Here is a 12167-nt window from a genome sequence, read left to right as displayed (position 1 = left end):
GTTTGTGTGGTACGCGAGTGTCGCGTGTAACATTTCAACTTGAGAATCAAAAGGGCACACTCGGCACGTTCGACGCGCGCGTCCTCTGGGATCCTGAGCTCCCGTTCTGGACGCACACATTTCATGTCGAACGTTTCCGCCGATTCCGTTTTACGAAAACGAACGTATCGTGCTGAACGTTCCGTTTCCGAGAACCAAAGGGACACGTTTATTCCAGCGTGCGATGTGAGTCCAAAATGGAGCACCCGATCTCGGAGGATCTCTCGACGGAGAACATGACGTGTCTCTCCCCGGGAAATCACGGCGCAAGCCCCGTCCTCGCGACTCGTCGCCGCGGATTCGGCTGGTGTTTGATATCGACATACTTGAAGTCGCGATAGATACGCCGTTACGTATCGTATTCGTCGGTATTCGTCAACCGGTCGTCGCCGCTCGAAGCGACGGATGTGACGGGCAGCCGTCTGTTGGTTAACAGCCGAGCGATTCGGAACGGCGTCGAGATCGATCGATCGATCGATCGGTCGACCGGCCGTTTCGAGCGGGACGACGAGGCGCCCTCCACGCGCGTATGAGAAGTAAACCTGAGCTATCTTATTAAGTCTGTAAAGCTTTCGTTACGAATGTTGCAACATTGCCCGTTAGTCTTAGTCTACAACAGATGCTCGAAGCCTTAAGAAACTGGACCGATCACAATCGAATTATAGAAGAATAATCAATTGTGATCGATCAATTTCTTAAGACTCAGAGCTTAAATTCTCATTGCAGACCCCCGCTTTACGCCCGCCCTTACCTCTCGCGTCGCTCTCGCGCAAAACTCTCGTCTCTTTCCATCTACTACATTCCTCTTTTCGGCGAAGATCTCCTGTCTCCTCTCGCCGCTCGTTTCCCTCGCCTACCCTTCCCCCTCCCGTCACCCCGAAGTGGGAGAGGGAGCCATTTGAGAATATTTGGCATACGTAATGGCACAATTCATTGTACTCTCTTGTCGCGTTTTATTCGTTTCCGTCCGCATTTTCGCAAAGTGCCATCGCACGCCTTCTCGGCGTCCGTCAAAGTTCTCGTGAACGCGACGCTCGTCGAGATCGAGAGAGAAAGAGACTCGTCCTGAGCGCGCGCGTGCTGTGCGATCTGTCGGCTCGTGTCGTACACGCAAGTGGGATCGACGATAAATCACCGCAAGGGAGTTTCTCCGTGAGAACTTATCTCGATATGCGTATGTGATGCGCGGCGGATACAATCGCGCGCGCGCTCTTGATGCAACCGCGACGCGCTAACGGATCCGGAAGTGTTCGAGCGTGGACGAAGAACGGCCGACGCGAATGCATAAAGGAACGCCGAGAGAGAGAGAGAGAGAGAGAGAGAATCGAAAGTAAGCGAATTAAATCGACGTCTCAAAAGATCGTCCTACGATTTACAGGCGGGTAGTGTGTGTAGAACCTTAACCCCTCCCCTCCCCGCTCCGTAAAATGATAGAAAAACGTTCCCCGCGAAGAGCTTGCTGCGCTTTGGAACCGGGTAAATACGAGGAACTGACAGTAACATTACGTCGATGACGAGTACAAATGATTCAGTATACATGTCTGTTTGATTTGGATTTGTTTAATATAAACAACGTACTATGATATCAAATATCATTGTTTCAATGAAAATGTTCCGCTGGAGTGAGCATCATGATGCTTGATAAAAAAAAAAGAGAAAAAAACAGTATTATTTAGAGGAAATAATGTTTGGTTTTCGATAAAAGAAACATTTGTCTCGTTATATATTGAATATCGTTTCACTCTGGAAACAGAAAGAAGTTCTTTAATTTGTCTAAAATAGTGTTATTTGTTTCAAATAATTTGTTGCTTGTGACTATTGTAATGTTTGGATGAAAATATAAAAGAAATATGTTTTATATATATATATATATATATATTGTTTGAGAAACCAAACAATCCAGTTTGTTAAATCAAACATTCGTTTGTTTGCTTCCAAACGACAAATTTACTTAATTAAAGCAATTTTATTAAATCCAAAGAGATCTTTTCCTGTCTACACGACAACGCTAATTCAGCTTAAGATACGTTCGAGAAGCGAGATATCAACGTCCAAGCGTCTATCCTTGTTCTATGACCGATCTTCGACCGATAAAGACGAAGAGTGACGCTAATAACGCGCTACCCTGAACACACCCTGAACCGGATCAGCGTTACCGTGATAAAATAATACGTAGTCGATGTTATAATTTCTCACTCAACAATGTAAGTGTAATGTAACACGCGTTAAATACAACAGTTACCTTGTTATAACGTTAGGATTAACGTTTACTGAAAAATGACCTCACTCGGGGCTCTTCGTGTTAACTTCGATGTTACCGTCGCACTTTTCGCTTTTCGAGTAACGCGTGTAAACAACGCGCGCACTTTGCGCATTACAGCCTACCACGGAATCGAATCACGACGAGCAAAGTCTGCGGCGTTATGACTGTTAATCGAGCGTTGAGCGACACCATCCATCCCTTCCCCTTCGACCCCCCCCNCCCCCCCCCCCCCGAGATTTCTCGACGGTTCCCGTTCGGATATTGTCCCCGGTGAGCGTTCTCGGTGTCTGCGATACGACCGAGCATGAGAATTTTGATCGAAGGAAAGAACCTACCACACACATGGACGGCAATTACTTTCTACGCTATCTACGTTTGCACGTTCGCGCTGCGTTCCGCGGGATCGCGAGTACCTCGTGACGGCCGAATTTCACCGCGTCGTCGTTCGCACGAATCGTCCGCGTTATCCGTGTAAAAGTGGACAAATGCGCGTCGTCGCGCGTTTTGAAGTCCAGAGGAACGCGATGAATTAGTGAAACGTACGATATTCGATATATAATCCAGACGTGAGACACCTTGAGAGACGTCACACACGGCGTCAACAAGTCTACACTTGGGGAAGAAAGAGAGAGAGAGAGAAAGAGAGAGAGAGAGAAACACAATGAATTTCTTTTTCTTCCTTTTCCCGTGCGACGACAACATTACGTCAAACGTCAGTCGCCTTGCGCGCGACCGACAATTTTTAAAAAGGACCGGGCGATTTTTAAAAAAGTTCGCATGTATACGTGTATATAGTCGCATCGATGAAAGATCGGGGAATATTGCTGACAACACGATGCCTCCCTGTGTGGTCTGAACACAACTCAGGATGGTAAAGGTCGATACCGTTTTGTCGCGAGAATGATCGGTCATTCGTCGATGAGTTTTGCGAGTCACGAGTCGTGATTTTTGAGTAGCGCGTCTCCCCGATGCAATTGACATTGTCGTTATCGCTAATCAAAAAACTCTAAGTCCCCGTAACGTTTGTTATCAATAAGCAACATCGGTATGCTAAGTGTCTTAGCATGTTAAGTTCGGTAATGATAATTATATAAAACGAACGATACGTACTATACAAGATATATATATAATTTGTGTGTGTGTGTGTGTGTGTGTGTGTACGATAATATATGTAGTATACACAATATACAAGATAATTTTTACTAAATATAGTAAATTATAGTATTAAATTATACCTTGCATATCGTATAATTATACTATAATTATACTATAAATCCCGTCATCATAGTATAATTATGCAATACAATAATTATGCTAACTATGCTAAATTAGACTAAAGCATGAACATTAATCGGAAAAACCTGGAAGAAATCCTCGTTGGCGAGCTGCCGCGAGTTTTGAGTTCTAGTCCCGTCTCGAGTGTAGATCGCGACGCCTCGCCGATATTTCCTTTCTTCCCTCGCGTAAGAAAAAACACTCTTGTCATTTTATTGCGTTAAAATCTTAAGTTGCAAGTCGCGCGTCGTAGGCTCGCTCCGTAAAAAGAGGCTGAGTTTCCGTCAAATCCGTCAACGTATATAAAATTTGCAAGTGTTCGTTCCGCGTTTTCTTCTTTTATCGCTACATTATATAGAAATATGTAATCGAGATCAAACGATATATTTTGAAATAATCGGCTCGAGCGAATAAAGTCCCGTCCTGCAAACAACCCGAAGCGAGAGAGAGAGAGAGAGAGAGAGAGAGAGAGAGAGAAGGAGTATGAGAAGTAACGTACAATTATACAAACGTGATGTTATCGTTCCTCGTGTTCGTATGTGTGCTTTTTTGTGTGTGTGTGTGTGTGTGTGTATATGCATGATCTAGAGCGAGACCTTCGCTGGATCTCTTAGTAAATCGATCGATTCAACTGCGTAGCCTATCTTATGTACGCGTGCAGCTCCTTTGTTGGCGAACACGGTCTTAGGTCGTCGGAAGGCTAACAAGGCTAAGCCCGGTATACGGCGACGCATGGTGCAACATAACGCCTCTTTTATACGCGCGAGAGAGGCTCGAACAACAATATTGTTATTATTTGTTTTTTTCTTTCCCCCTTCTTCATCAATTACTTTTATCTGGCAGTATAATTGGTGTATAAAATTTTGGTTTCCCTTCACCTTATTCTTCCTTCTTTCCCCCGTGTACCTCTTTCTCCCTTTTCTTTTTTTCCTTTCCGCTCCTCCTCCGTGCTTCCTCTTACCTCCCAACCTGTTCATGCCATCACCACCTCCTCCACCTCGGCCTTATCCTTATATTCGACCCGCGCGCGGGGGGTCCCGATAAATTTAGATATCACAATTAACAGCTCCGTTTTCCACGCGACTTTTTTTGCCTACCTGCTGCCTGCGTTCGTGCCTCGGCATGAACGTATTCGTCGGTGTCGGACCGAGCTCGCGCCGGTATTCCTTTCGCCCGACCGGGCACGGTGCTCCTCGGGGATCGCGGCCGGATCGCCGCCACATCCCCGAGGGACCCCGACGACGTTGAGAATAACGCCTCTCCGGTTTAATCGTTCTCGCTCGCTCGCTCGCTCGCGCGCTCTTGCCGAAAGAAGGAAGACCTGTTGCAGTGACCTAAGAGACGGTTCGGGAACCGGCGCTTCGTAGGACATGCATGCGCTCGCGTCCTGCGCGCGAGCGCGTATCTGGTACGTACCGAAGTAACCGGAAGGTTATCTCTTCTTATCTTGGGCGGGTCGCGAGCGAGGCTGTTGTCGTCGTCGATGTCTCGCGCATTCCGCCGGGAATGCGGAGAACGTAGCGCGAAACAGTCTAATGTGTATGCGTGTGCATATATATATATATATATATAATATATATATGTATGTATGTGTGTGTGTATATATGTCGGTGTCCGCCTCGCTGCCGTGAGCGCGGGCGCGCGTCAATTAATCGCTACCTACTAATCGAAGGATCCCCTCGTATTACGGTATGAAGGGGACCCGGGTCGGAGTTCGCCAGGCACCACGGGCGGAAGTCGATACGTTCGGATGGACCACGTCGTCCGCCACCGTCGTCCAACCTCCTCCGCCATCGGTCCCCCTCCCTTCTCTGTCTCTAGACTGGGAAGCTTGTGTCGCATCGATGCACAAATGCGTACGTCGGCTTCTTGGAGCCGGCCGCGATATCGTCGGATGGACCGACGTTTCTTCCCAGGACTCTCCGTGGCTGCTCGATCGTCAGTTGCTTGGGTAACAGCGCTGTGCACGAGCACGGAACACGGGGGAGAGAGAGAGGGGGGAGGAAGAGGTGCTCGCTCTCGCTTACTCGCGCGCTCGCTTACGACGAGTTACGAGAGAGAGAGAGAGAGAGATGGTGGACAATGTGTACAAGGACAGTCCTGTCTCGCTGGGACCTCTCGGCGGTATTTCGCGCGCGCCTCCGCTGCGTCGCGGCGCCGTTTGTTGCGACGTTGCTGGCGCGGCGATTGGCATTTGGCAGTTGGTGTGACATCTCAACGTAGCACTGACGAACTCTGGGGTCGGCGTGGCGAGGGTGTCGTCGTCTGCCTCCTACGGACGTGCGACGAGCGAGGCGGACGTTTGGCCTATTCGCTGCAGAAACGGGTGCAGGCCTTCTTCCACCTGCACTGGGTGCACCAGAGTTCGCGCGAATTCATCCCGTAGACCTTGCGGCACTTCTTCACGTCGTTGCGGGTTCGCCGCGGCGAGGACGGCATCTTGCCCGTGGACCCTGTCATGTTCTGCTGGTGACACGCCTGCAACGGCCGTGGGGACAGTTTGATGTGCTTAACCGGCGTACCCTGGAAACAGAAGGCGGCGCAGATCCCGTCAGATATCACTGTTCGCGACCTCGTCGGCCAGTGTGCGCGACGCTGGAGCGCGTCATTTTGAGAACGACGCTTTTCCTCGTAATCAAGGAAGATCAAGATACAAAGGGGAGCGAGTAGGCGTAAATTTGTTTCATTCTAACCGGGTCAGGACTCTCCGACGAGCGGCAATATTTGAGCGGAGTAAGCGACGACGGGAAGGGTGAGTGATGAAGTAAGCGATGAAGTAAGCGTGTGTGAACGTCACAATGAGTAACATGCAGCTTTAGTCGCGAGAAAAGAAGAAATCAAAAGGAACACAGCAAACGGACATTTTGGTAAATAACATTAAAATAGAGAAAGAGAGAGAATGGTTTGTACATCTCATCAGTCCGATGATCGACGTCTCTCTACAGATCCTACAAGAGCGCGGCCACTTACCGGCGACTGTGAGATCGCGTTGTTCGGCTCTCTGGCACCGACCATCACGCTGTCGACGCTGTTATTCGTGGCAGGAGTCGCTTCGAGGCGAAGCTGCTTTTGATATTCCGGATCCTCGTGCGGCGGTCTCGCCATGTCCCGATGGGACATTGTGGGCGGTGAGCTCATGTGATCCACGCCGACCTCTTGGTAGTAGAACTCCTCTTCGGGGACACGCATGTAATCCTTCTCACTGTCCGGCCCCTCGAACTTCTTCGGGCTGCGCAAGAAAGGCGGTTTTCTCCGTTCATACTCTCCGTTAAATTCTCGCTCTCACGGGCAAGAGCTTCATCGCCTGACCGTCGTCTCTCGATTCTCTCGTACGTTGGACAAAACGTGTAAAAACGAGTACGGCGCGGATCACTCGCTCGTGACAGTTTCGGAATCAGAGTGGCGCGTTACGAACGATTTTTGTTTACAGATCGTCCGGTTAATTCTTAACCGTCGGATCATAGTCGCGCGGCCCACACGGCTGTGTGTGTGTATGTCTGCACACACGCGGCGCGTGTCACATCGACCACCACCCGTTGACCATCACAATAGCACGAGCCGCCGACTCAGTCGGTCGGTCGGTGCGAGAGATCGAGGAGCGCTATAGAAATATTTAATGTCAACATGTCTTTTCTCTCGCCTCGCTCCCGCGGTCAGCGCGCTTGATCTCGCGCGCGAGAGCGAGCTCCCGGTCGGCGATCTCGCAAACGCAAACCGACTGATAAAACACGCGACGGTAAAACGCATCCGACCAGGCGAGGTGTATTGTATCTCTCGTGTTATTAGCATACCCCAGATGTGACTGGCGCACATGTTCCTCGATAAGCGGTACCGTCGCTTTGATTTCCAGACAGCCCGGCCAAGTGCACTTGTAGACCACTGCCGGGTTCGCCTGCAAGTACAAAGACCATCGTTAGTGATCGTCGGTACGTAATGACGCACGAGTTAGATAGAGACAGAGACTGATAGAAACAGGGGGGGGGGGAGTAACGGACGGTCACGATTTTCGACCGCGAATGTACCCCGCACAGCGTCGTGTTGACGAATGGGAAATAAAGACTGATTTGTTGTCGGTTTTTCGTCATTTTCGCAGTAACGTAAGAATTAATGATCAGAAATTTGTCCGAGTAGTTAAAAGCCTTGCGTATCATTTGTATGGACTGAGAAAGTGATAAGTAAATTGGAATTTTGTTTAATTTAAATTCGTCGAGAACGCGTGAATTTCGTCATCTTGCCTTTGCATGCGGGTAAAGGTAAGACGAGAGATTGAAAATAAATTCTTTTACGCATACAAGAAATATAATTTTCACAAGCTTTTTATATTTTTATACTTTGTTATAATGTCTATACAACGCGGTAATATACAAATCTACTATCGTTGATAGATTGAAGTCAAACTACAACAAAATCTGATCCTTCTTTCCCCTATAACTTACACTATTCCTTAAATCGAAAATTACATCATTTTTAACCTTACACATATAAGATCGAAACCGTTATAATTACTCCTACCAGTATAATCAAAATTATTTATTTTCAACCTTATGTGCAAGCGCATGCGTGAGCTTAAAATCGTATAATTCTCAATCTAGGAAATAGTAAAACATACATAACGCTGCATACTGCTTTTTTTTCTTTACGTCGATACCACGACGCGCTAATGTTAACGCGTCAATAGTCGCACGTGGTTAGCGCGTGGGCACTTCGACGTCGGACTTTGTCGCGGCGTTTTTAACCTTTCAATCGAAATGAACGCGCGATAGTCGTCGATCACCAGTCCTCTGGGACGTTACGACGACGTTACCGCCCATGAATTTCTCCTGTTATTTATTCCACCGGTATATCCATTTTCTCGTTGGAAAATCGTTGGTTTCTCTTCCACTCTCGCGTTATTTGCCCAAAAAGTTTACACTCACTTACTTTCAGTCACCTCTCTCTTTCTTTCTTTCTTTCCCTCTCTCTCTATTGCCACATTAAACTCTATCTATCTATCTCGTTCCTATACAATGTAATTGTTCGGAATATAAGCGTGAATAATTCCGTAGGATCCGAAAGCGCAACCAAATTGAAAATACCATCAATCACACGTAGTATCCCTTCGAAAAGAGAAAAAAAACAATTCCATCAAACACTTTTCACACCCTCAAAAGCGATGGTGACGAGATGATCGCGATGAATGGGAGCCTATATAGTTATTTTAACGCCACCAAATCTCCGGCATATTAATCACGAGACAGCAACAAACGGAGCGCGCGTGTACTCGCTACTGTGCGCGCTCCCAATCAACGATATTATAATAATTACGCATTTTAATAAAACCGAGTCACTTTCCGTCATACATAATACAGCGTCATACATAATGCAGTATCAATTTAGACGTTAACAAATCAACTCACAATGAGATATTGATTCAGTCTACGTTTATTTTTTATCACCCGCTCTCCCCCTTTCTCCCGTTAGCCTCGAGCATTTTAATTCTCCTGCGGGATCTCGGAGGAGAGAGAGGCCGGGGGAAGGGGGGAGGGGGAGGAAGCCTCTATAATACGTCCATGCAATTACGGGACGACGCGTCGTGTTGTCAGTCCACGAGCACTGGATCGTCTTAAGACGGCCCTGCCGGTCGGCGTCACGCCAAGCCGCGGCAAGGCAAGGTAAAGCAAGGTGAGGAGGCAAGGCAAAGCAAGCCGAGCTCTCTCTCTCTCTCTTTCTCTCTCTCGACGCGAGAGAGGAAAATCGATGCGCGGCAGCCAGCCGCGGCTCCGCCGTGCGCACGTTTCTTTGTTTACATCGGCCGGCGGAGGCGCCGGTCACGACGAGCGGCGGTGGTCACGTGGTATTGATCCAGAGGGGAGAGAGAAGGAGGATATGCGCGAGCGAGGCCCCCGGCGGACCACGCGGATGATCGCGTGCGAAGGACGACGGACTCGCGCACTGGCATTTTCGTGCGAGAAAGGTTACGCACGCGTGTCCTCACCTGTAATCATCCGCTCCGCCTCGGGTGACGATTACCGAGCGATCCCCTGGATCCCATTTTCCCCTCTCCGTCGTCCGAGCGCAGATGGGAATGACGCTCTCGCGTCTCCGCTTTAATCCGTTCAAGGAGCCGGATTACGATACGAGTTCGATTGCAATTCCTGCGGCCCGCGATCTCAGGCGCGATTAGTTCTCGAGGAGAGAGCCTCGCGCGCGCCGCGGGCAGCGCGCGCGAAAGTGATTTCCATATTTGTCCGTCGCGACGGAGTCGGAGAAATTGATTCGGCCGAAATTACACCGGTTTCCATGCGCGTTTCCGAACCGACGGATTCGACCACGGTGACGGTGGGAGGGTGAGGGAGGAGAGGGCAGGGAGGGAGCGGATATAATGATTTTCGCACAGGAATCGCCTGTGGCACACATGAAAATATAAACAGTAAGACTGGAGTAGTGAGAAAATGAATCAATCACGGTTGTCGATTATTCTTCTTACAGTCGAGGAATGATCGATCGGGACCGGTCAATTCCATTACGGCTTGAGCCTTGTTGCTTGCATTTTTCTGCATGGCCTTAATCGTAAACACGAGACGTAAGTTCAGGCTGGAGAATCAATCAGGATATTGTTTCAGATCACTCTGTGCACTCTGGAAGATGGAAGTAACCGTGTAACTGATTTCACACCGAGAACTAGGATTCCAATCAGTCGAATCCTAGTTACTTCCGATCTTACGATCAGATTTACCGTCGACTCCATCTTCTTCCAGAGCATGTAAATCTAAAGCAACATCCTGATTGGTTTTTCAACCTAAATTTACGTCTTATCATTACGTTTAGGCTTATGTGAACGCCTCGACTATAGTTCTAAAATTTCGAAAACTCAGTTTTTTCGATTTCTTATCTTCTCAGAATAGAATCAACTTTATTATTCTCTAGGATAAATCCTGTAAGAACAACAATTTAGATTATTACATGATAAAGATCTTTATCGTATATTAATCTAAATTGTTGCAGAATTCATCCTAGAGTATAATAAAGTTGATTCTATTCTATCTTTATCACCGAAATAAGTAAATGTGGCGGGTTTCGATCGAACACATGTGAATTTTTCCAAATAAACTTTTCCATCCCTGGGACGGAAATCGAAGAAATCCGCGGAAATATGGAGAGGAAAGGTTTTTCTTCCGAAACTTTGAAACTATAGCCCCGACAGTAGCCAGAAGATACAACCGGACACGCGGCTAATCGTCCATTAACGGTCCCGCGGATCATTAGCCGGCGGCCACACGCAACACCGGGCATTTCCCAGCGTAACGGGCCTTACGCGGGAGTAAGACAATCATGGGTCTCTCGTTAATGCGAAGAAGAACGCCCCTTCGAAGCACATTCCGGATTAATAAGCCGTCGGGCCCACGGGCGGAATAATTCCTCCGAATGCGCGCTCGCTCGCGATGCCGACGTCGCCCCGTTCAGCTATTCAGCCGGGCTAATGAGCGCATGAATATTTACGAGTGACTTTAACGGCTGTACACTTGAGGCACGATCTCGGAAACCGCGTCGATCATCGCCGCTCCTCCTTCCTTTCCTTCGAATTCGCGCTTCGGATCGCGCTCGTGCGCGCCGTTATTATTACGCTGCGCCTCTCTCTCTCTCTCTCTCTCTCTCTCCGTCTTTCGATTCTCACGTGGTATATACCGGGTGACGCAGCGAAAAGGCAGTGACTGAGAGCGAGGGAGAGGGATAGAAAAAGAAAGTTTTTTTCCACATACTCTCTAAGGACTTTATAGTTTAGAAATTAATAATACAGTAATACACGGTTGTAACTAATATTTGGCAGAATAAACAAAAGAAAGAGTATACAAAACCCAAGAAAGAAACCTCTAAAATAAGAGGTGCCCAACTTTCCCGAATATATGAATATTTACAAAACATTCAATCTCTTTATTCTCGACCCGATAATAGTCACCGTATTTTCTTTTGTTTTTTGCGTAAACGATTACCAACATTGGATGTACTTATTCCGTTTCTTAAACATTTTTCTAATTTCTCCGTATCTTTCTCGAGAAGTAGCGAGTAAATCTCTATTTATAACGTCCCTAAGTAATAACAAATCATAGAGCAATCGGCAATATGCTATATTTTGTTAACAATAGCGACTTTATTTGTGGCCTAAATGATCCCAGGTGACCATTGCCGGGCTAAAATATTATATGCTCTCTGAGAACAACAGACCTATTCAATAGTTATAATTGTATGCTCGGTCGTTGTCCATTATTTCGAGAGAGGGGGAGGAAAAGAGAGAGAGAGAGAGAGGAGGAGGGATGACGCGCGGGTGATGGCAAAGACCGATAAGAGGACGCGCGCGCGCGCGGTATCGATGTGAATCTAAAAAGACGCGCCGTTTGGCAAGAGCCGCCGCGCTCGTTCGGCGGCGGCTTTTAAGGGCCCTCGTGTCGCAGCTAGTTGGTGTGTGGTAGTGACATCACCTCTGGAAACGGTACACGCGAATACGGCGTGGTGTACGGCGTGGCCATTGCCGAGGTCACAGACCTTCCGCACGCCGGTCGGCAGGCAATGCTCCCTTTGCCTTGCCCTGCCTTGCCTTACGCGCCTCTCCTCG

The 12167-nt window shown here is 48.1% G+C and overlaps 1 protein-coding gene across 1 annotated transcript in view; it reads right to left on the bottom strand.

The window, feature by feature from the left end:
* Positions 1–4115: 4115 nt before the first annotated feature.
* Positions 4116–12167, bottom strand: part of LOC106746581 (zinc finger protein 395-like) — a 107244-nt gene continuing 99192 nt past the window's right edge. The window contains exons 6-8 of the mRNA XM_014623321.1: positions 7369–7469; positions 6548–6806; positions 4116–6100 (exon numbers count right to left, since the gene is read on the bottom strand). Coding sequence (XP_014478807.1) covers positions 5885–6100; positions 6548–6806; positions 7369–7469 — 576 coding nt within the window. The 3' untranslated portion in view covers positions 4116–5884. The remainder of the gene's footprint in view (positions 6101–6547; positions 6807–7368; positions 7470–12167) is intronic.

Source organism: Dinoponera quadriceps, unplaced genomic scaffold (assembly GCF_001313825.1).
Source record: "Dinoponera quadriceps isolate SergipeBrazil2010 unplaced genomic scaffold, ASM131382v1 scaffold1573, whole genome shotgun sequence".
NCBI classification, from domain to species: Eukaryota; Metazoa; Arthropoda; class Insecta; order Hymenoptera; family Formicidae; genus Dinoponera; species Dinoponera quadriceps.
The sequence above is the reverse complement of the archived record's forward strand: the minus strand, read 5'-3'. Positions and strand labels throughout refer to the sequence as shown.